The following is a 20,665-nucleotide window of genomic DNA, read 5'->3' on the forward strand; positions in this document are numbered from 1 at the left end:
CGATGTTTAATATGTCATTGAAACTTAAAATGTTAGCAATTGAACTCCAAAGTTTAAAGTGCAAATTTTGGTCAACTTGATAGTTTTTTATGCAGTTTTTCGGTTTTGAATTACATTATTCTATAGTTTGTGTAGGTAGGAAACTTTTTTCCTAAAAGATTAGATTCCGTTAAATCATATTGGGTTTCAGTTGGGATATTTGCCGAGCCCAAATACAGGTCAGTCATTCTCTGAATGATATGTTACGCGAGTCGTTCTGTTCCTTCCGTGTGCTTGGACAAATCAATCAAAATGGCGAAATCAACAACGCTTCTTAGCCGCCCGCAGTTCTTCCACACTCTTCTTCCTGGCTTTCAAACTCAACTCGTAAACTACGTTTTCTTCATTCTTCGATCAGTTTCTAATTGATAAAATAATCATATCCTTTTTCTCTTAATGTTTGTTTGTGTAGACGATTCCGTCAGACTTCTTCTCGAATTATATCAAGGACTTGGAGACGACTACTGCGGAGCTCAAATCGGACTCCTCCCTCGACATAACCTGGAAAGTGGGTCGGATACTTAATGATGGCTGGGGAGACTTCGCCGTCGCTAGTCTTCCATGTTTCTGATCTAGGACCCAGTTTCTCTCAGATCCGAGACATTAAACATTGATGATGATGATGGTAAGTGTTCTTCTGCCTCTGAAAAAAAGAATCAATAATTTAATTGAGGAAGATGTCAATTTGGGTGATCGGTTGTTGTTTCTTCTAAAGCAGCAGGTAGATTTTTGTTTAGAAAGAATCCGAGAACAGATGAGTTTGAATCCATATAATAGTGGTATATTATGAAATTATTAACATGCTGAATGTTTTTGATACAGAGGTTCCTTTAAACAAGAAAGTGAAGACCAACATTTATGAAACTGAAGCGGATTCTTGTTTTAAGGCCTTTCTCACAGATTCGAGTCTACACACTGATACACTGGTATTTACTTTACTTCTGCAAATCTCATTATAATAATACCTTTCGCACAATCTGGTGATATATCCTTGTGTTTATATGGTGTCTTCCACAGCATTTTACAAGCTCAAATGCTCTTACAAGAAACTGTTCTGAAGCTCATTCCGCACAACTTAGCAATGAGAACATGGAAAGAGAGAGGGAAGAAGACGAGTCATTAATAAAGAAGAAGCTTAAGCCGAAGCAAAGACCTGTGTCATATTCATCATATTCACCATGTCATAAGCGATTCGTAACGTTTACGCTCCCGCCTGAATATTCCACACTTTGTAGATTGGTAAGTCATCAATAATAAACAACTCTTGATTCTGTCATTATGATGCATTTTATTTGACCTCTGTTCAAATATGTTCAGACTCTTCCAAATCTATTCGTCAAGGAGAATGGCATCAGCACGCCTGCGGAGATATGTGTGTTGGGTAAAGATGGTACAAAGTGGCCGATCACCCTTCTACTTGACAAGAAAGGAATAATGAGTTTCGGAAAGGGTTGGAAAGAATTTGTCAAAGCAAATGGGCTAGAGACAGGATTCACGCTCAAGTTGATGTGGGAAGACACAACTCCTTCGTTTAGTTTATGCTGTCCAGAATCAGCGTGTAACAAAGATGAAGAAGAGTGTTTAGAATCTATCAAGAAACAGTCTCTTTCAATAGATAGGAGAATTAGAGACAAGCCCGGCAAACGTAAGAATAACAAAGAGGAGAAAAGGTCATGGGAAAGAGAAAAGATTCATTGCGGAGGGAGAGATGTTGGTGAGTTTGAGGGTATTTTTACTTCTCTTGTATTCTGTTGTTATATATGAATCCATTCTGTTATATATATAGTATCAGTATATCATGAGGTTGTAACATGCGGGATGTTTCTGGTATAGAGGTTCCTACAAACAAGAAAGTAAAGACGGACAGTCATGGAACAGATGCGGCTTCTTCTTCATTGGACAACTCATGTTTTGTGGCCTTTGTCACGGATTCGAGTCTAGACACAGATACACTGGTATTTACTTTACTTCTCCATTTACCAAAATCTCATACTAATAGCTTGTGCATGCTGTCTCTAGTGCTGCACATTAGGTGTAGTCTAATTCCGTTTGGAAACAAATTTGTTCAAGTGATGTCATGGTTAAATCGCAATTTTTTTTGGTTCTCTCTGACACAAAATGTCTTAGGTATTTTAACTTCAAGTTGGATTTGATTCATGGTCATTTACTTTGACTCTGCTTGGTCTAGTTTGATTTCATTTGAACTGCTTTTACTTGTCTTATTTGCCTACTTTCATGCATGCATATTGAATTATTCATGTTAATGTTTCCTATATTATTGTTAAGGTTGTTAGTCGTAAAACTAAATAAAAATTCATGAGATCTGACCCGTGATGTTAATCTGGTGTTTGCAGTATCTTCCACGATATTTTACAAGCTCAAATGGTCTTACAAGAAAATGCCGCAAGATTGTTTTAATAGATGGTGGGGGAAGATCATGGGCAATGGATCTGAGCTTCAACGAATCTTCTGATATTTTCTACATAAGCCCGGGTTGGAGAAGTTTCTGTGACAAAAACGGTCTAGAAGCAGGAGGTTTCTTTACGTTTAAACTAGTGGGAAACGAGGAAACTCCTGTGCTCAGTTTCTGCCCTATGGTGTCCATCGATAGTAGAAGCCAAAAAGATTGTTTTGAAGCTCATTCCACAGAAGTTAGCAATGAGGAAGAGGAGATAGAAAGGGAGAGAAATGAAGAAGAGACATTAATGGACATAGAAGAAAAGAAGAAGAGTAAACCGGAGCAAAGACCTGTGTCATATTCATCATATTCACCATGTTATAAGCGATTCATAACATTTACCCTCCCACCTGATTATGCCACACTTGATAAATTGGTGAGTATCGAAACCCACGCTTGATTCTGCCATTATTGGTTATGATGCATTTTATTTGACCTCTCTTCAAATATCTCCAGACTCTTCCAAAGCTATTCGTGAAGGAGAATGGAATCAACAAGCCTGGGGAGATATATCTGTTGGGTAAAGATGGTACAAAGTGGCTGACACGACTTCTACTGGACAAGAAAGGACTGATGAGACTGGGAAAGGGTTGGAAAGATTTTGTCAAAGCAAATGGGCTAGAGTCTGGATTCACGCTCAAGTTGATATGGGAAGACGCAACTCCTTTCTTTAGTTTATGCTGTGCAGAATCTACGAGTGACAATAATGAAGAAGAGTATTTAGAAACTATCAAGAAACAGTCTCTTTCTATAGATCGGAGAATCAGAGATAAGAATGACAAAGAGGAGAAAAGGTCATGGGAAAGAGAAAAGATTAACATGAGAGGGAGAGATTCAACTACATCGAGCCAAAAGCAATTCCTGACATTAGCAATCACCCCTACCAGTCTCCGATGTAACAGAATGGTAAGTTCACACAATCAACTCTTGCCTCAAACAGTCAGTTTCTCTCTATTGTACTCTTAATGGTTTATCAAGAAGTTTGTATATTATTTTATTTTCCTTTCAAATCTTTTTTCAGCGTCTTCCAATACCATTCTTGAGGAAGAGTTGCATGGACAAGCCTGGAGTGATATATCTGTTGGGAAAAGATGATACAAAGTGGATGGCAAATCTTATACAGGAAGGAGACGGAAGAATGAAGTTGGGAAAAGGCTGGACAGCTTTTGCTAAAGAAAACGAGTTTAAGGCAGGAGAATCCGTTACATTGGAGTCAATCTGGGAAGATGAGACTCCTATGATCAGGTTTCTCCGTACGGAGTCTGAGAGTTCAAAAGCTAACAAGAAAGAGTCCATTTACATGGAAGACACAGAATCAAGAACGAGAGATTCATCTTCAGAAATCCATGCCCGGTTCGTGACGTTAACACTAAAACATGAAGATGTCAAAGCCTGTGTGCTGGTAAGTCGATGCAAACAATATTTGTTTCAGAGGTGAATATAGTTTGTCTTGAATTTTATATTGGTAATGAGATGTCTTTGTTCAACTATTGTTGCAGATTCTTCCTAGTCAGTTCTTGAAGGCTAATGGCATCAACAAACATGGGAAGATAACTCTTTTGGATGAAAATGAAGTAGAATTGTCGGCATATCTACTGTCAAGAGAAGGAATTGTTGCTGTGGAAAGTGGTTGGGGTGAGTTTTGTGAAGCTAATGGCGTCAAATTAGGAGAATCTTTCACTTTGGAGTGCATTAAAGAGCAAGACGAAACAGCTCCTGTACTTAAAGTATTGTTCTCAGGAGGCTAATAAATAAAAAACAGGATTTAAATTGAAGATCCCTTAGTAGATTTGAACCAACCAAAAAGAAGAAGCTCGACGAATAGTGATAGTAGTCTTCAAGCCTCTTCTTCCTGGCTTCCACGGCCACTTGGTACTTTCTATTTGTCCTTATTATATATTTGTTTGCCTCTCTGAGAAGAAGCTAACTGAGAGCTGGGTTTGGCTTTGTGTTTGTGTTTGCATGTTGCTTCAGAAAAACTGATCCAAAGGGGAAGAACTCAAGAGATCAACTTCGTTGAGTTGTGTTCTGTCTCTCTCTAACTCTTGACTAAGACATATAAGAAGACTGTTACAACTTCGGTGAGTTGGATCTTTATATTACTCGCTCAGAGGTGACTGTTACAACTTTTTGATTGGTTAAAGTCTGTTATTGTGGTCTCAGTTCAGATATAGACATATAGTCCTGTTTATGCGATGATCTGCTCTGTTAATGTTTCAGTTTCAGTTCGGGTTTACAAAACTGTTATTTTTGTCGTATGTTTTAAAATCGCAGCTGCCTCAGTCTTCTTCAACAAAAATGGTACAATCTGCAATGGAAAAGCATACATTGTCCATGCCAGACTGGTCTCTGCTACCGGAGGAGCTACTACACTTGATGTCCGAGATGCTTGTGCAGATCCGCCTTTCCCTTTCCTTCTTGCCTATTGCCCCGAGAGAGTCAGAGGATAACATGGCCCTTCCATATCCTTTTCAGTGCTCAGTGAAAGTGGAGTTGCTTTTTATTGTATTGAATTTTCAGAATCTTCCAAAGAGTTTGTGAGGGCAAATGGTCTAAAGACAAGATGTGGAGATATTGTTCTGATGAATGAAAAAGGTAGATCATGGACTTCAGCTTTAAAACAAAGACAATGTGGAAAAAGTTACATCACACGAGGGTGGAGAAGTTTCTGTAGTGCCAATGGACTCAAGGCGGGAGATATCTTCACTTTCAAACTCATCGAAAGAGGAGGAACACTGGTTCTACGTAAGTCTCCCTCCCACAGAGAATCCAAAGAAGATGAGGGCTCAGAAGCTGATGAAATAGAGTCCCTTTCCACAGAATCTGACAGCGATGAAGAGAGCAACCAAGATGAGAAAAGACTCAAGATGCGTATATCAATATGGAAAGCTTCATCTTCACCATCCCGAAACAGATTTGTGACACTTAACTCTTAAACCTTACAATGTCATAAAATCTTAAAACAGATTTGGCTTTTAGTTTCATCACTCAGAGCCAATTGCCTTTTTCCATTCTATTGAGTTTGATTTTTTTGTTTTGATAAAATCTTAATTGCAGTTTGTTCCCAAACCCTTCTCGGATCTACATGGTATCACTGTGGGAACTAAAATGAGTTTGTTGGATAAACAGAGTTCGGTCATTCGTCGAATATTTGTTTCATGCGAGATTTGAATTATTTATTGTAAGCTTTTCGGATTTATCATTTAAAAATCCAAATAGTTTTTAGTTTATATATAATTTACAGCATAAAATATTATATATTTTTTTATTTGGTATTGACTTAAGTAAATAAACCTCAAAAGCATAGGTTCATAAAATAAGTAATTTGTTTTGTTGTTCTAGAATTAGATGATTTTTATATCGAAGTGGTATACATATATACTAGACATATATTTATATTTCGAGTATGCACTTACATTCTATAACAGTTTGATATATTAGATTGGAACACTAACCTATGAATAGAGTTTATTGGTGATTTTCTTCAAAATTTTAATTCTTAGATATGTATCTGAAGTGAAAATATTTTTTACGGATGTCCAACTTTTCAAATTAATACTTATGTAATTCACTGAATTCATAGAAAAAGTTAAAAAGAGAAACAAATCTCATATCAATGAAAAAAAAAGAGAACAAAAGCACAATTTTATAGAGATGGAAAATGAAATCACTTATTGAGAGTCAATAGTAAACAAATCGTGAGCAGAAAATCTAATCTTTTTCGTCATTTTACAATCGATGTTGCCTATCTGGCCATGGCGATTTGTGTCAGCTGCAAAATTTCTTTTTGTGCATATGAAATCTTAAAAATAATTAAAATGGATTGTAATACGTTAACTCTTCAACAACGATGATACATTTAAGAGACCAACATTTGTATTCGTCATTTTAGTGTTGCAAAATGTTAAAACCATTTAATGAATAAACATTAGTATAAAACACATTCCTCGCATGCATGCAGGTTATCATCTAGTATAATAGTATTCGGATATCTTCGTATATCCAAAATATTTTGGTTCGGATCAGGTTCGGTTACCCAAAATAATTTGGTTTGGTTACAGTTTTTAGGATATTAAAATTTTGGATTCAATTGGGTATTTAATCAATTCCGGTTCTGATTCGATACTAATTTTTTGGATCGGATTTGGTTTAGTTTTTCGGATCCGGATATTTTGTCCGGCCCTAAATTTACCGTTTCAAATAAAAACCTACAATCTTAAAAATCTATTGTGTACTTATTGGTAATAGAATTTTAGTCAATATATCAGTACAAATGTTTGCAGAACTTGTCCTATGGGAGAAGATTACTGAGTTGAATTTCAACGCTTTGATTGTGTCAATATAGACTTTTAGTTTTAGGTTTGAGATATTTGAGTTGAGAATGGTAATACAGTCTCATTATCTCTGTCGAAGATTAGTTTCTTATAGCTTAAAGACCAAACGGCCTGCACTGCCCAAATTAGTGAGAAAAACTCAACTTTTTTAAGCAGTATATCTTCCGCTCAAAAAAGAAAGGATACATATAAGTCTCTTCAGAAAAGAAATACAAATCCAAACCGAGTTTTAAGAGTTGAATTATCAAACGGAAGCAAAACAGGTGAACAAACAAGTAGTAGTGAAATAAATGCAAATGGAAAGAAACAAAGAAACAATCACTTGTGACTGGTGAGATGAACATCTTGAGGAAGGAGTGTGTAATCAATCTCAAGCTCCTCGAGAACTCGCTTGATAGCTATGAACAGTTCGGTTCTCCTGAGATTCTTCTCTCCAAAATTTTGGAAGTTGATGGTGTGCTGGACTAGAAGATTCATCTTCAGTTTATTCACATTCTCAATCGCCTTCACCATCAACATCGGTTCTGGATACCAATGATGTGGGTTCTTCACCAAGTATATGATTCAAAAAAAAAACATACCACTTACTCGCCAATACACACTGATGTGTGAATACTAAAGAGGTTTGGTTTTGCTTGATACTTACTCTCCAATTCTTTTCTTGAAAGTGGCTATTTTCGCAGCGGGTGTTGAAAATGCAATGGAGAGAGTTCTATAAAATCTCCCATGTCTGGACTTCTGTAGAAATTGCTTATTGATTTCGTTATTAAAACCGCATTTGGATAGAACACTTTCTCGTTGTCAATCTTGAGGAATACGGTAGTTAAAAAATGTATTTCTTCAACCAGCAACTTCAAAAGAGAAATTCATAGATTAGATGTGTTAATAGTGAACAAAAATAAAATAAAACCTCAAAAGTTATTTACCATTACACCATCGACAACGCAACGGTCACCGACATCATATGGGTGCATCACAAACACAAATGACTCAAAGATGTTCTTGCAAGTGCTTCCAATCATAAAAGCAAGACCCACAAATTGTGAGGAGAAGACCAACAAAAACTTGGTCGATGCTATATCAAGAAGTATTAACCAAATGATGAAGGTGATAATGGTCAAGACTCCAGCTATTAGTTTGTCCACCTGCTTAACCGCTGTTTTTGTGTCGTCCAATGAATGTCCTAGAGCTTTCCGACTTGTATAAACTTTAATCTGTCAAAGAAAATATGGCAATAGATTCTTACGCACACACATATACACACACATATATATATATATATTCGGTTTTCAACTTCTCTATATTAGGCATGGACACAAAAACTAAAGACTTGTTTATAGCCATGGATCATAACCGGCTTATAACGTCTTCAAGGGCAACCATGAAATAGAGGAAATTTATATTTGGAGAAGTGTTTGAAGAATGTTACCACCCATTCTATAAAAGCTTTCCGTGTGATTTTCCCGGTCTCGGTACCTTCTATTAATGGAAGTACAAGATCCACCTCTTCCTTTATCATGAACCTCAACAGATCATCTTCATTTATGTAACTGGAAAGATACAATATCAAGTATTGTATATATGACTTAAGATGCAAACTAGAAGAAGAAAGCAAAGTATATCTTTACTACTCACTTGCGGTTCGGCTGAGCAACATTGTTGAAGATATCATAAGCAGCAGCCACCGCTTCCATCTCATTAGTTATTTCTTTATCATGTTTCCCTCTCCTATTGATACACTCATCTAAAGTGCTAGATATGGTTGAGAGACCTGAAGCTCTCACAGCTTCAATCAAAACTCGCATTGCCAAAGCAGAGACCTTCTCTTGTTTCATCTTGTGAACTTTTCCCATGTCAAGCACTTTCTTCCCTTTCACTGATCCATCCTCGGTGCTCATGAAGCTTAGGTGTCCCCTCTTTGGCTTGCACCCAACTCTCTCTGCTTCTTCTACATGCGGAGGTCCCGATAGGGTCTGGAGAACGTATTGGTGGAAGACAGACTCTTGAATTCTCTCAAAGAAGTTTCTGACGTTGAACTTTGAAGCAAGTACTTTCAAGGCAAACGTCTTCATCAAGAAAAGGATTGACCCCACGAGAAGCGAAACAATAGTCCAAGTTATAAGGTCGAGAAATTTTTTGGTCTTACGAGAGTGTTTGTTGTCTTCCTCGAACAGAAATATCCAAGCAACAAGAACCAGGCTGAACCAAATGAAGACTTGAACATTCTTCTTCAAACCATGCACAAAGTACAAAACTTTTTTTCGTAGGAGATAGTTCCTTTCTATGATGAACACTGCTAAATGCATGAACCAGTTCGTCATGAACATGCCGCTTAGCGTCACCATCACAAATACACACCATTTCCAAACTTCCAAACCCCATATTAAATGCTTGTTCACCTTATCAACGGTTAAACTCACAACCAAAGTGCATAAGATGGCAACAAACACTGCCAGTTCAAGCAAAGCCCGATGTTTAATTCCACTTCGCTTAACTCGGTGTAGCTTAACCTTTTCGTAGATTTCCTCATTTTCGTCTGTCTGAGAATAACACCTTAACATTACTTTTTTTTCATACATCAAAACAACACATCTCAGAGCACAGAAATTAGAAGAAAAAAACGATCACCGGAACACTTACAACAAATAAACTTACACTATGCATTACCCATATGACCTACACAATTGTCAGAATACACAAATCAAACAAACACATAACATCTAAATAATGAACTCCGCGCGAAGCGCGAGTTACCCCCTAGTTTGAAATAAAGTCTATCGACAGTCCTAAGTTGTTGAAGGATTGACTAAATAAGGATAAGGATGGACTTATCAAAATTGACTACATTCTAGCTGTGTTATGTTGCAACATCTCACATTCTTTAAGAAGAATTATTTTTGTCAAGATCGCTAACTAGCAAACTAAAGGTAGAAAATAAAACAGTCTAAAGCCAAATATAGAGGTGACAACAAGAAAAAGACAAGTTCAAATTTGGCCAAAACATAATCTTCGAAAATGTCTCTCCACCATTAATATTGAGTTCCTCTCAAGGCGTGTATATATATACCAATCAAACATTTTATTGCAAACTCAGGCTTTGAGATCTGGATTCTACTATTGAAAATAAGGGTGAGAAATAAATAAACACCCAGAAGATGGATCTCAAGGCTTCCTCTTCTCTCCTCTGTCTCGCCATCTTATTCGGTGTTTCTTCCATTGTATCAGCAGTTAACATAACCCGAGCACTCGAGAAATACCCTGAATTCAGCACCATGATCGAGCTTTTCGGCAAGACCGAGCTCACCCCTATTATCAACAAACGTCAGACAATCACCGTGCTAGCTCTCAGCAACGATGCTATCGGTTCCATCTCTGGTAGACCTGAGGAGGAGCTCAAGAACGTTCTTATGAATCATGTAGTTCTTGACTACTTTGATGAGCTCAAGCTCAAGGCTCTAAAGGACAGGAGCACATTGCTCACTACCCTTTACCAATCTACCGGTTTGGGCCAGCAGCAAAACGGTTTCCTCAACTGCACCAAAACTAACGGAAAGATTTACTTTGGGTCTGGTGTGAAAGGCGCTCCTCAAACCGCTGAATACATCACAACCGTGTTCCGCAACCCGTACAATCTCTCTGTGATCCAAATCAGCATGCCCATTGTGGCTCCTGGACTCGGATCTCCGGTTCAGGTTCCTCCACCACCACCCATGACACCACCACCGTCTCCATCTCCCAAGAAGGTTGCAGCCACTCCAGCTCCTGGACCAGCTGAGGAGGAGGATTACGCAGATTCTCCTCCTGGCGCAGCTCCAGAAACCGCACCTGCATCAGCCCCATCAGAAGATGGTTCTCCTGCTCCGGCTCCAGGGAATGCAGGTAAGAAGAAAATGGCAGCAGCTGATGAAGTTGAACCACCTACTTCTGCTTCTAACACAGCTTTGAGTTTTGGTGCCGTTCTCGTTCTCGGGTTGGTGGCTAGTTTTGCTGGGTTCTAAAATGGTTTAAGACAGAGCAGAGTCGAGGACAGTTAACTGAATATGGGAATCGACCATGGTGATATGAAGTGGATCAATACTTAACAAATTCTACTCACATTAATAAACCTCAAAATCATTTATCATTAGGGATTAAAGTGTGATGTTCAACAATGTGAAATTTGTACTGAGATATTGTAACCTATGTGTGTTTATCTTCATTCATCAATTCAACGTGTTACATTCAAACAATATGTGCAAGGAATTTTCAAACTAGCCAAAAAAAAAAAAAATTCAAATTAGCGCTATGGAAACGATTTAGTCCCAAACTAGCTTTGATGTGTTCTAAGATGGTTTAAGACAGAGCGACTCGAGGATTTTAAACTGAATATGAGACACGACCATAGAGACAACCATGGCATTATGAAATGCATAAAAATTAATAACATTTTCCACGTACTCGCATTAATGTACGTCAAAATCATTTATCATTAGGGAAAAATGAAAGGCGTGATGTTCTGTACTGTGAAATTTGCACATCGAGATTGTTAATTATGCGTATAATCTCAGGCTGGTGACCAAGGAACGAAAGGGAACACTGAATTCCTTATCATTTCCAAAAAAAATATCATTCACAAGGAATAGTTTTTGCTTCTTGTTCTTCCTCGTTCCTTTTTTTTAGAGAAATATAGAACAAAAGCATTTCTTGTTAAATTTGATAAAGAACAAACATTCCTTTTCATTCTTGCAATTTTATTCTTATACGTTTATTTCCTATTCGTTCCTTGTGTTTCCGTAAAAGTCACCAGTCGGAGCCTCAGTGATCCATTCAACACGATGTATCATAAAAGATAACGTGTCATGGACAGGGGGTTACGTAGCACCATATCGTGGATATTAGCAAAATATCATGGCTTTTTATTTCCTGAGTATTTGCAGCAGTTTTAGTACTCAAAATATTTCTTTTTGGTGTAATTAGTATTTACTAAAATATTTGAGTATCTTTTTAGTACTCAAATATTATTCTGCAGCAGAATTATTTTCAGAATAAAAAACCTAGGAATCAGTAGGGCTGGGCAAAAAACCCGAATCCGAAGAACTGAATCGAACCTGATCCGAAAAAGTAGTACTGAACCCGAACCAAAATTGATTAAATATCCAAACGGGTTCAAAATTTTGGTAATCAGAGAACCGAAACCGAACCCGACCCAAACCGAAGTATTTCGGGTACCCGAATGTATCCGAAATAGATTTCTATATCTAAATATATTAATTATTTTTAGATTTAATGTATATTAAAAACATCCAAAATATATAAGATACTTTTAAGTTGTCTAAAATACTTGAAAATATATACAAATAGCCAAAAGTAAATTTCTAAAATAACTAAAATATACCCAAAACACCAAAAATAGTTGAAATATCTACTGATTCTCTATCAAAATATTCAAACCAAACCAATTTATATGTTAAGTTTAGGTATTCTGACATATGTTATTCAAATTTATATGTACTATAGTATTTTATTTACAGATTTTGAGAAATTTAAACTATATATTGAATTTTAAAATTTTAAAAATCATTTAAATGAGTTATCCGAACCCGGACCGAACCCAACAAAGATCCGAACCGAACCCAAATCGAAATTTAGAAATACCCGAATGAAACTGAAATCTTTAACCCCGAAAACCCGAAACCCGAATAAACCCGAACCGAACCCGAATGGATACCCGAACGCCCACCCCTAGGAATCAGAGTGGATACATAAACTCCTATGGAAATGGTTAGATGAGTAACTTCAACCAGAGTTCACAGTTCCAGAAACCCTACAACAATAACTTCAACAACAGCAACAACATGAACTATGAAAATTCTTCCTACCAGAACGTGCCACCACATACTCGAGAGAGCAAGATTGAAGCAATGATTGATCAAGTTCTTGAGGGTCAGCATAAGCGTATGGTGAATGTCAATGGAAAGATAGATGTTGTTTACACCGAGCTGAATGCAAAGTTTTAGACTCTGAACACACATGTGAAGAAGTTGGAGACACAAGTGGTTCAGACAGAAGAAGCTGTTAAGAAGCAAAAAACCTTCATAAAAAGTAATGAATCACTGAAGTACCACGTGAATGCCATCATAGAAGATGATTTCTGACAAGTGGTCAAGGAGGAGAAGCTTCAGGAGGGGGATTTCGATGTCTAAAGCTCCATGAGTTTCGGCGGTTCAAATTGGTATCGACCGACACCAAGAGATGAACATCGATCGATGGAATGGGATGAACACCGATCGACATCAGATGTTTATTATCGATCGACGGAGTCTTGTTAAATGGTTGCGTGGTATTTATTCGACTGACACAGAAGTATACTAATTCTAACGCTATTCTAAGATCTTTATCATTAGGAATTGACTTGACAAAGTTTTGTGGGATTTTCCCTGCAGAACTCATGATCAACACATGTTGTTAAATAGTCATGTGGTTAACATAGATATTCTATGTTTATTTTTTGAAATAATTGGAAATGTTGTTGTAGCCTAATAAACTCAGAAAGTCTTTTGAATACTGAGATGAACACAAAATATTTTGATGTATCAATAAACCAAGACTTGACTCTATAATGTTTTCAAATAGGAAACTGTTAGATTTAGATTTATTATGAGTTTACAACTTAAAACTAATTGGCGGTAAGTGGAATGATCATAACCCTTTATATTACTTAAGCTTTCTTTAAATTCAAGATGTAGAATAATTTATCCTTAATATCTCTCCTCGAGATGATGGCTATTAGCGCCAAATATCTCAAAAATTTAAGATATTAGTATAACAATTATACCAATCGAGAGGGTTATACTATGGAGTTTAAGATATTTAAGATCTAATTCTGATACCCTACTACATTTGAATTTATCATGAGTTTCAATAAAACCAATTGGGATATATATAAGTGAACTAACCTTAACCCTTTATATATTAATTAAAGTTTTTTTAAAAATTTCAATGTGGAATAGTTTATCCTTAATAGAGAATAAACATTTTTGTCCTCCTAGAGTTCCTGTAATGGCTATGAGACAGATAAAGTTCAACAAGTTTCTTTTGGGTTAAGTTTCAAGGCAGGTAGTCCAGAGGAACTTACCTGGCTATGGGCCGATGACTCCATCTACAATCTTGGTCACCAAACACTTATCAACAAGATCATATATCAGAGTTGCAGGATCAATATTGTCTTATATTCAGTATCTTCGGAAAAAAACAGACTCTGACTTTTCTGATCTGAAAAACACACAACATTTAGAAATATGCTCCTCTGTTCCTCATAACTCATTTGCAGCACCCTCCTGAATCTTTACCATATAGAATAGTCTGCAATATATCTCTTCCATTTCAATCGGAACTTAACGACTTCAGAGCTAAACATCCAGAAATGTTTGGCAAATTCTTCTGGTTCAGTCACAGGAACTATTAATAACATAAGAGTTAATTCAGATGAGATAAGGATTGCAAACTTCAACTCTTCCATATACAATACCAAGATAATGTCCAACAAGGATGATTGATGATATTGATACATACAAATTGAATACAGTGACAACAAGAAAGGAAGAGGAAAGTCAAGAAGAAGAAGATACGGTCTTGAAGGAGTCCCGAAGGTGGGTTAATGTGTCTTGGTCGCGGTTCCACTCGGGCGCAGGGGCGTTGACGAAATGGGCATAGAGCTTGTTCTTAGCGCAAGTGACTGTGATCAGACTGTGCTTCCCTACTCCATCGATCTCGTACAGATAGTACACCTGCCCTGTCTCTTCATCCTTCTTCTCCTCAGACACCACTTTATCAGCGCCTGCTATCAGATCCTGGAGCTCCACGTCTGACAAGGCCAGGTTGTTAAGGATCACATCCCTCGGCGCCAGCTGTCTGAACCCCGACAAGAACGTAAGGTACTCCTTCTCTGTCCTCTTCTTGGGGTTGTAAAATTCGCTGTCTGTCCCGTTTGTGCCCTTCTCCACCTTCGACACCAGCCTCTCCTTCCACCCTTCCGGCACGTCGTACACATACTCCGCCGATGTCTTCCTGTCCGAGTTCCCTCCGTATCCCCCGTAGTTCGCCGCGCTAGCTGCTGTCCCGTAGTATAATTTGTAGGGTTGGTTCCCCTCACCCGCGGCAGGCAACGCCGGAACCATCGTCAGGACGGCAGTCGCGGCGACAACGGCAGAAAGAGAGGTGCGTAGACATCGCGATACTATTGCCTTGGGGAGGACCGGCGTTTTGGTGGTGGCTGAGGTTGAGGAGATGACGGGGGGAGTCGGAGAGAAGATTTTAGTGGCCATATTATTATCAGTTTAGATTTGGTTTGGATAACGTTACCATACCCACTCTCTTATTCATTTGAAACCCTCCGCTTCTTTCAGCAGCTTCGGTTTTCATATCTTCGAACAAGCCCATAACTTTTATCATAGGGCTTCCCTCCTGATAATTTACATGAACAAAAGCGACAGGTTTGAAAAGTAACATGAACGTAGAGATAACTGAACAAGGCAATGCATTCACTTACCTGATTAATGTTCTAAAATTACAGACCAGCTTACGCATATTGTAAATCCCGGTTTGTGATATATGTTGGAGAGACTAAAAGAATTGATTTGGTTACCTATGTCACCAAAGTGCGCTTACTTTTTCCGTCACACATCCGTTTAAAACTCCATGGTTAAGCGTGCTTGAGTTGGAGTAGTGGAAGGATAGATGATCTATCGGGAAGTGATTTCCGATATCGTGTGAGTAAGGCCAAAGCACGAGGAAATATCATGCGGTGATTGTGATATCACTCAGCTTACCCTAAGGAGTGATTTATACTCTCTTAAATAAGAGGTCGAGTTATAGTACTTAGGGATCGAATCCATAGAGAGCTAGGGCACACAAAAGATCTAATAGTTATATGATTAAGCTAGGCTGATAGGTATTAAAGCATTAAATATAATAAATTGTAGGGGAACAAAGTTGTTGTTCTTATGGGACGGAGAGTTGTTTGGTGGAAGGATGGTTGCTAGATCTAGGGTTTCTATTCATGTAATCAGGATTATAATCTTACATATGCCTAACAAGTTGTATGCATGATATTATAGAGCTCAAACACTTATAAACAAACCGATCGGCGTTCACTTTCTAGGTTTGTGTATTGACTAGATATAAGTATCGATCGATGATTCTAGAGGAATATCGATCAATACACTTGTTGTACCGTCGATCGATTATTCGATAGGAATATCGATCGACGCATTCTTAGTCAAGCTTTACTCGCAGGTTGAATTGTGCTCACTAAGCTTTCTAGATCAGCTATCGCCTTACTCTAACAATCCTAGCTCAATTAGGACGGATTCATGGTGAGATTCAAGTGATGACTTGTACCAACAACTCCTAGATCAAGGTTCTAGCTAGCTAAACTAGAAATACAAACATTAATGACAATCCTAATGATGAATATCACAACTTAGCAATCTATAGTTGGGTCTAATCCCTCATAACCTATTTAAACCTTAAACCTAACAGGTGGATCTATTCAAGCATTAAGTTTGTCACATAAATCATAGATGAATAGATATAAAATTTCAATAGATATAAAAACCAAAACCAATGGAGTTCCAGGAGGACTCTGAAGGAGTTCATCCTTTCTCTCCTAACTAAGAACAATGAATAAAAAAAACCATAGCCGTCAACAATGGCTTAGAACACACATACATAGGGTTTTAGGTCGTCCAAGGGTATTCTGGTAGTTTGTGGTTGCTTATGGGCTTCAATCGGTCATAAAATATGCTCGGCCCGTATTCTGGCATCACCGTCGATCGACAGTCCTTCATCTCCTCGACAGCTTCCTGTTGCGAGGCAGACTGGCCACTATTCAGTAAAACGGGCATAATGTCTGCTACATGATGCTGATTGACCTCAAACCAGCGGCATTGGAAATCTAACTCAAAGCTATCCTCGATAAGAAAGGACAAGATGACAATGCTTGGAAATCTTACGACTCAGAGGGAGACGAAAACCCATTTGCCCCACTTCGCCATCAACACAATCGACGCGTCAATCGTAGAAACGCCAACAACTCCAACTCAGACGAAGAACAAGATGACAATGCTTGGAAGTCATGTTTTAAACTCGACTTCCGAGAATTCAATGGTTCGACCATAGCTGAGGAGTTATTAGGTTTGTTTGTCACCGTGAAAGAAATTCTCGAGTTTAAGCAATTCCCCTTAGATCACTGTGTGCCTTTGGTCGCCATACATTTTCGTGACAGAGCAGCCGCCTGGTGGTCACAAGATAAAACAACACGATCTCGGCTACGCAAATCAAAGATTATGTCACGGGATAGGATCAAACAAGAGATGAAGAAAATTTTCGTACCCTACAATTATGATCAACTAATGTTTCAAAATTCCAAAGTCTGCGGCAAGGGACTCGATCCGTTGACGATTATGCAACATAATTTTAAGATGATCAACCGTGTGAAAGTTTGTGATACAGAAGAACAACTAACAATGTGATTTTCATTTTTAAAATCCTTAAAAAATAGACTGGTCCATCTAAATATATATACTAAAAAAATTATTAAACTATCCATAAACTTAGGTATTAATGTTTTTCATTTTTTTCCTTAAACAAAACTTACAAAATTACCTAACGTGACTAAATTATATATGACAATTAATGATTTTGAATAACAAAGATTTGATGAAATTTTGTTTATCATCAATTTTTGTTTAATTTTATATTATTAAAATTAATAAAAAACAATTCACATTAACCATATAATAACAAATTTTTTAATTTTCTATATGTTATTTTTAACACATTTTGGATTTTTTTAGTTGTAAATAAACAAGAATGATTTTTTTGATATATGTGATCGCACCAATTTAATTATACACTTAATAGTTAATGACTTCTCAATTATTCAATATAGATTTATTATTTATTCATTTCATAATATTAAAAGAATTGAAAACAATTAATAGGACGAGAAAAATGTATATATGTAATGCTTATTCCATGCACACAATCTTAGCCTAGTTTTCTTTTAGTAAAACTAGATCCTTTCTCCGCGCTACGCACGGATAATATATTTAAATTTGTTACATTTATAATTTTTATTTCTATGTGAATTTTTGTATATTAAATTATATATAACTAATTTTTAAATTTAATTTTTTATATATTTTTAGTTTGAAGTAAGTATTTCTATTATATGTAACACAATTAACTAATAAAATATGAAGAATCAAGTCCGAGATTTTAGAGTTATGTAAAAAAAATATAATTATGTATAGAACATAAATTATCTTAATTTAAAAGATCGGAATCTCATCTCGAACAAATTCACGAAAAAAGTACTCCAATAACCTACTTAAAATAAAAAACCCCTTTTTCAAAAAAAAAGCGTACTTAATAATATTTTCTTATGTGTAATAGTTGAAAACTGACAATTGAATATCGATCTAGAATATTATTTTAATATATCTAAAGGTAAAATATTAATTGTAATAAACAAATTTTTAATTTTGTAATATTACATGAATTAGAAGTCTTTAAACTCTAAAATCTATTTTATTAACATAATATATTTTTTATTCATTTATTATTTTGACGTTACAAAATATTTCTTTAGTTTTATTTGTATATTAATTTTTTAATAATTTAGTTTCTTTTTAAGTAATAATTTTAAAATTATCAAGAATATAATATATTTAAATTATTTATTTAAATATATCCAAATATGATGTCTCATTTTTATGTGTGTTTGCGTTGAACATATTTAATTTGTAGTTTGTATATTTAATAACACCTTGTTGCGTGCCGTTCTATAGTTTTAATAAATGTGTTGTCATTTCATTTTTATTACTACTAACATGATTTTTTTGTGATTAGTGATAATGTATTTTTAACGTTATGTATTATATTTTCTAACTCTTCATGCTGGCACTTTTTAAAAAATTATTTTAATTAGATAATAGGTTTAAAGATGTAAATAAAACTATTTATGTTGTAAATTTAGACTTTTTAGTGTAATTGAACACTATCAATTATGGAAATTATATTATGATTTTATTTTACTAAATCTTTCTTTTTGTGTATATTTTTTGTTTTATTTTATATTTTTACAATTTTATTGTCTTATTCTTTAATTGCAGATAATTGATATTTCAAATTTTTGTTTCATATACCTTAAAAGTCTTCGGTTGATTTTTGTTTGTTTTCTTTCTCCAATTACAATGTACAGTTCGACCGTTCTTTTTTCTTGGGATTAAACTACTAATATCATCAGGTAGAAAAGATTAAACTCCAAGAATGAAATGAGTATTTGTGCTAGAGAAAACTGATTTAGCCACTAATATAGTGATATATTATAATATTAGAACGTATGGAAACTCTTCTTTGTTGTCCTACGCTGGACATAATTAAGTTGTTGTTAATTGATTATATATTTGTGATAACTGGAAATACATCTTTATGTCTTCCTTACATTATCCTTAATTGGTTTATGGTTCGATCATTTCTAATATATTGAAAGTAACATAATATTAGATGTTGATTATCTTCTTCCAATTAGGAATGCACAGAATGAGAGAAATTCAAGGTGAGACATCTTTACAATTTTGTCCTCGTATCTATATAGAATTAGTTTATAAATTACTCTATCTGTTTCAAAATATAATCAGTTTTAATTAAAATCTGCAATATTTAAAAATTATTACTTTAGTAAATTGTCAGTTAATATATAAATTTAATCAATTACACAGTAATTTACATAATTTAATTGGCCACACAATATCCAATAAATATAAAGTTACATTGAAATATAAAAATAATTTATATAGTGAAATAAAAAAATACTTTTAAACCATTATATTATAAAACAAAGGAAATATTCAAATTATATTGAAGCATTAGAATATTAAGAATCAGAAAAGTTGAAATCTCAACGTCGATCATTTACGTCGTCTATGCCTTAGACCATCTCCAATGTATTCCTCTATTTTTTTTCTCTAAAATAGAGGAATTTCATAATAGAGATGAATTTGTCTCCGATGTATTGTTATATTTTCTCTCTTAAAAAAAGAATATTCTTGATATATTCTTTTCTAAGTTTACAAATAATATTTTTTATTTGTGAAAGTTGAAAACCAGCCCAATTTATTTTAGTATTTTATAAAATTATGATATTATTTACACTAAATATTTCTTTATAATAATATATTTCACTAAAAAATATTTTCGGTTATAATTGTTTAAGTAAAAAGTTAATGGATCATTTTGTAAAAACAAATTGAGGAGGTGACATGGCAAAAATATAGTTTCTCATAGGCCGATTATTTTCGCATACGTGGACACTCTATCTGAGGCTTATATCCTCTAGTTTGAATTAAAATCTGTAATATTTAAAAGTTATTACTTTAGAAAACTGTCATTTAATATATAAATTTAATCAATTACACAGTAATTTACATAATTTAATTGGCCACACAATATCCAATAAGTATAAAGTTACATTGAAATATAAAAACAATTTATATAGTGAAACAAAAAATACTTTTAAACCATTATATTATAAAGGAAATGTAATATTCAAATTATATTGAAACATTAGAATAGTAAGAATCAGAAAAACTGAATTCTCAACGTGGATCATTTACGTCGGTTATGCCTTAGACCATCTCCAATGTATTCATCTATTTTTCTTTAAAATAGAGGAATTTCATAATAGAGATGAATTTGTCTCCGATGTATTTTTTTATTTTCTCTCCTGAAAAAAATATTCTTGATATATTATTTTCTAAGTTTACAAATAATACTTTTTATTTGTGAAAGT

General features: G+C 35.3%; 3 protein-coding genes and 1 pseudogene across 3 annotated transcripts; 2 read left to right on the plus strand and 2 right to left on the minus strand.

Annotated features, from left to right (window-relative positions):
* The first annotated feature begins 199 nt into the window (after nucleotides 1-199).
* On the plus strand, nucleotides 200-5,649 carry LOC106330003 (B3 domain-containing protein REM13). Its single transcript, XM_013768577.1, has 12 exons — nucleotides 200-366; nucleotides 452-604; nucleotides 640-664; nucleotides 862-965; nucleotides 1,057-1,278; nucleotides 1,357-1,765; nucleotides 1,873-1,994; nucleotides 2,394-2,873; nucleotides 2,954-3,403; nucleotides 3,519-3,899; nucleotides 3,997-4,242; nucleotides 4,948-5,649. Exons 1-12 carry the CDS (start codon nucleotides 235-237, stop codon nucleotides 5,431-5,433), a joined length of 3,210 nt encoding a protein of 1,069 aa, XP_013624031.1. The 5' UTR covers nucleotides 200-234; the 3' UTR covers nucleotides 5,434-5,649.
* A 1,500-nt stretch (nucleotides 5,650-7,149) lies between these two features.
* On the minus strand, nucleotides 7,150-14,123 carry LOC106330004 (annotated as a pseudogene).
* LOC106336109 (fasciclin-like arabinogalactan protein 3) lies at nucleotides 9,924-11,080 on the plus strand. Its single transcript, XM_013774835.1, has one exon. The coding sequence runs from the start codon at nucleotides 9,987-9,989 to the stop codon at nucleotides 10,827-10,829; it is 843 nt and encodes a 280-aa protein (XP_013630289.1). The 5' UTR covers nucleotides 9,924-9,986; the 3' UTR covers nucleotides 10,830-11,080.
* A 146-nt stretch (nucleotides 14,124-14,269) lies between the features above and the next one.
* Nucleotides 14,270-15,162, minus strand: LOC106336110 (thylakoid lumenal 19 kDa protein, chloroplastic). The gene has a single exon (XM_013774836.1). It carries the CDS (start codon nucleotides 15,132-15,134, stop codon nucleotides 14,421-14,423), a length of 714 nt encoding a protein of 237 aa, XP_013630290.1. The 5' UTR covers nucleotides 15,135-15,162; the 3' UTR covers nucleotides 14,270-14,420.
* Between the last annotated feature and the right edge of the window lie 5,503 nt (nucleotides 15,163-20,665).

This window comes from Brassica oleracea, chromosome C3 (genome assembly GCF_000695525.1).
Source record: "Brassica oleracea var. oleracea cultivar TO1000 chromosome C3, BOL, whole genome shotgun sequence".
Lineage (NCBI taxonomy): Eukaryota > Viridiplantae > Streptophyta > Magnoliopsida > Brassicales > Brassicaceae > Brassica > Brassica oleracea.

Bases quoted from the DNA above. Each gene is read 5' to 3' on its own strand.
- LOC106330003 (XM_013768577.1), top strand. From the start codon at position 235: ATGATATGTTACGCGAGTCGTTCTGTTCCTTCCGTGTGCTTGGACAAA. The intron at 605-639 runs TTCTGATCTAGG...CTCAGATCCGAG, and splicing joins CCGTCGCTAGTCTTCCATGT to ACATTAAACATTGATGATGA. The intron at 1,766-1,872 runs GTATTTTTACTT...TTTCTGGTATAG, and splicing joins AGATGTTGGTGAGTTTGAGG to AGGTTCCTACAAACAAGAAA.
- LOC106336109 (XM_013774835.1), top strand. From the start codon at position 9,987: ATGGATCTCAAGGCTTCCTCTTCTCTCCTCTGTCTCGCCATCTTATTC.
- LOC106336110 (XM_013774836.1), bottom strand. From the start codon at position 15,134: ATGGCCACTAAAATCTTCTCTCCGACTCCCCCCGTCATCTCCTCAACC.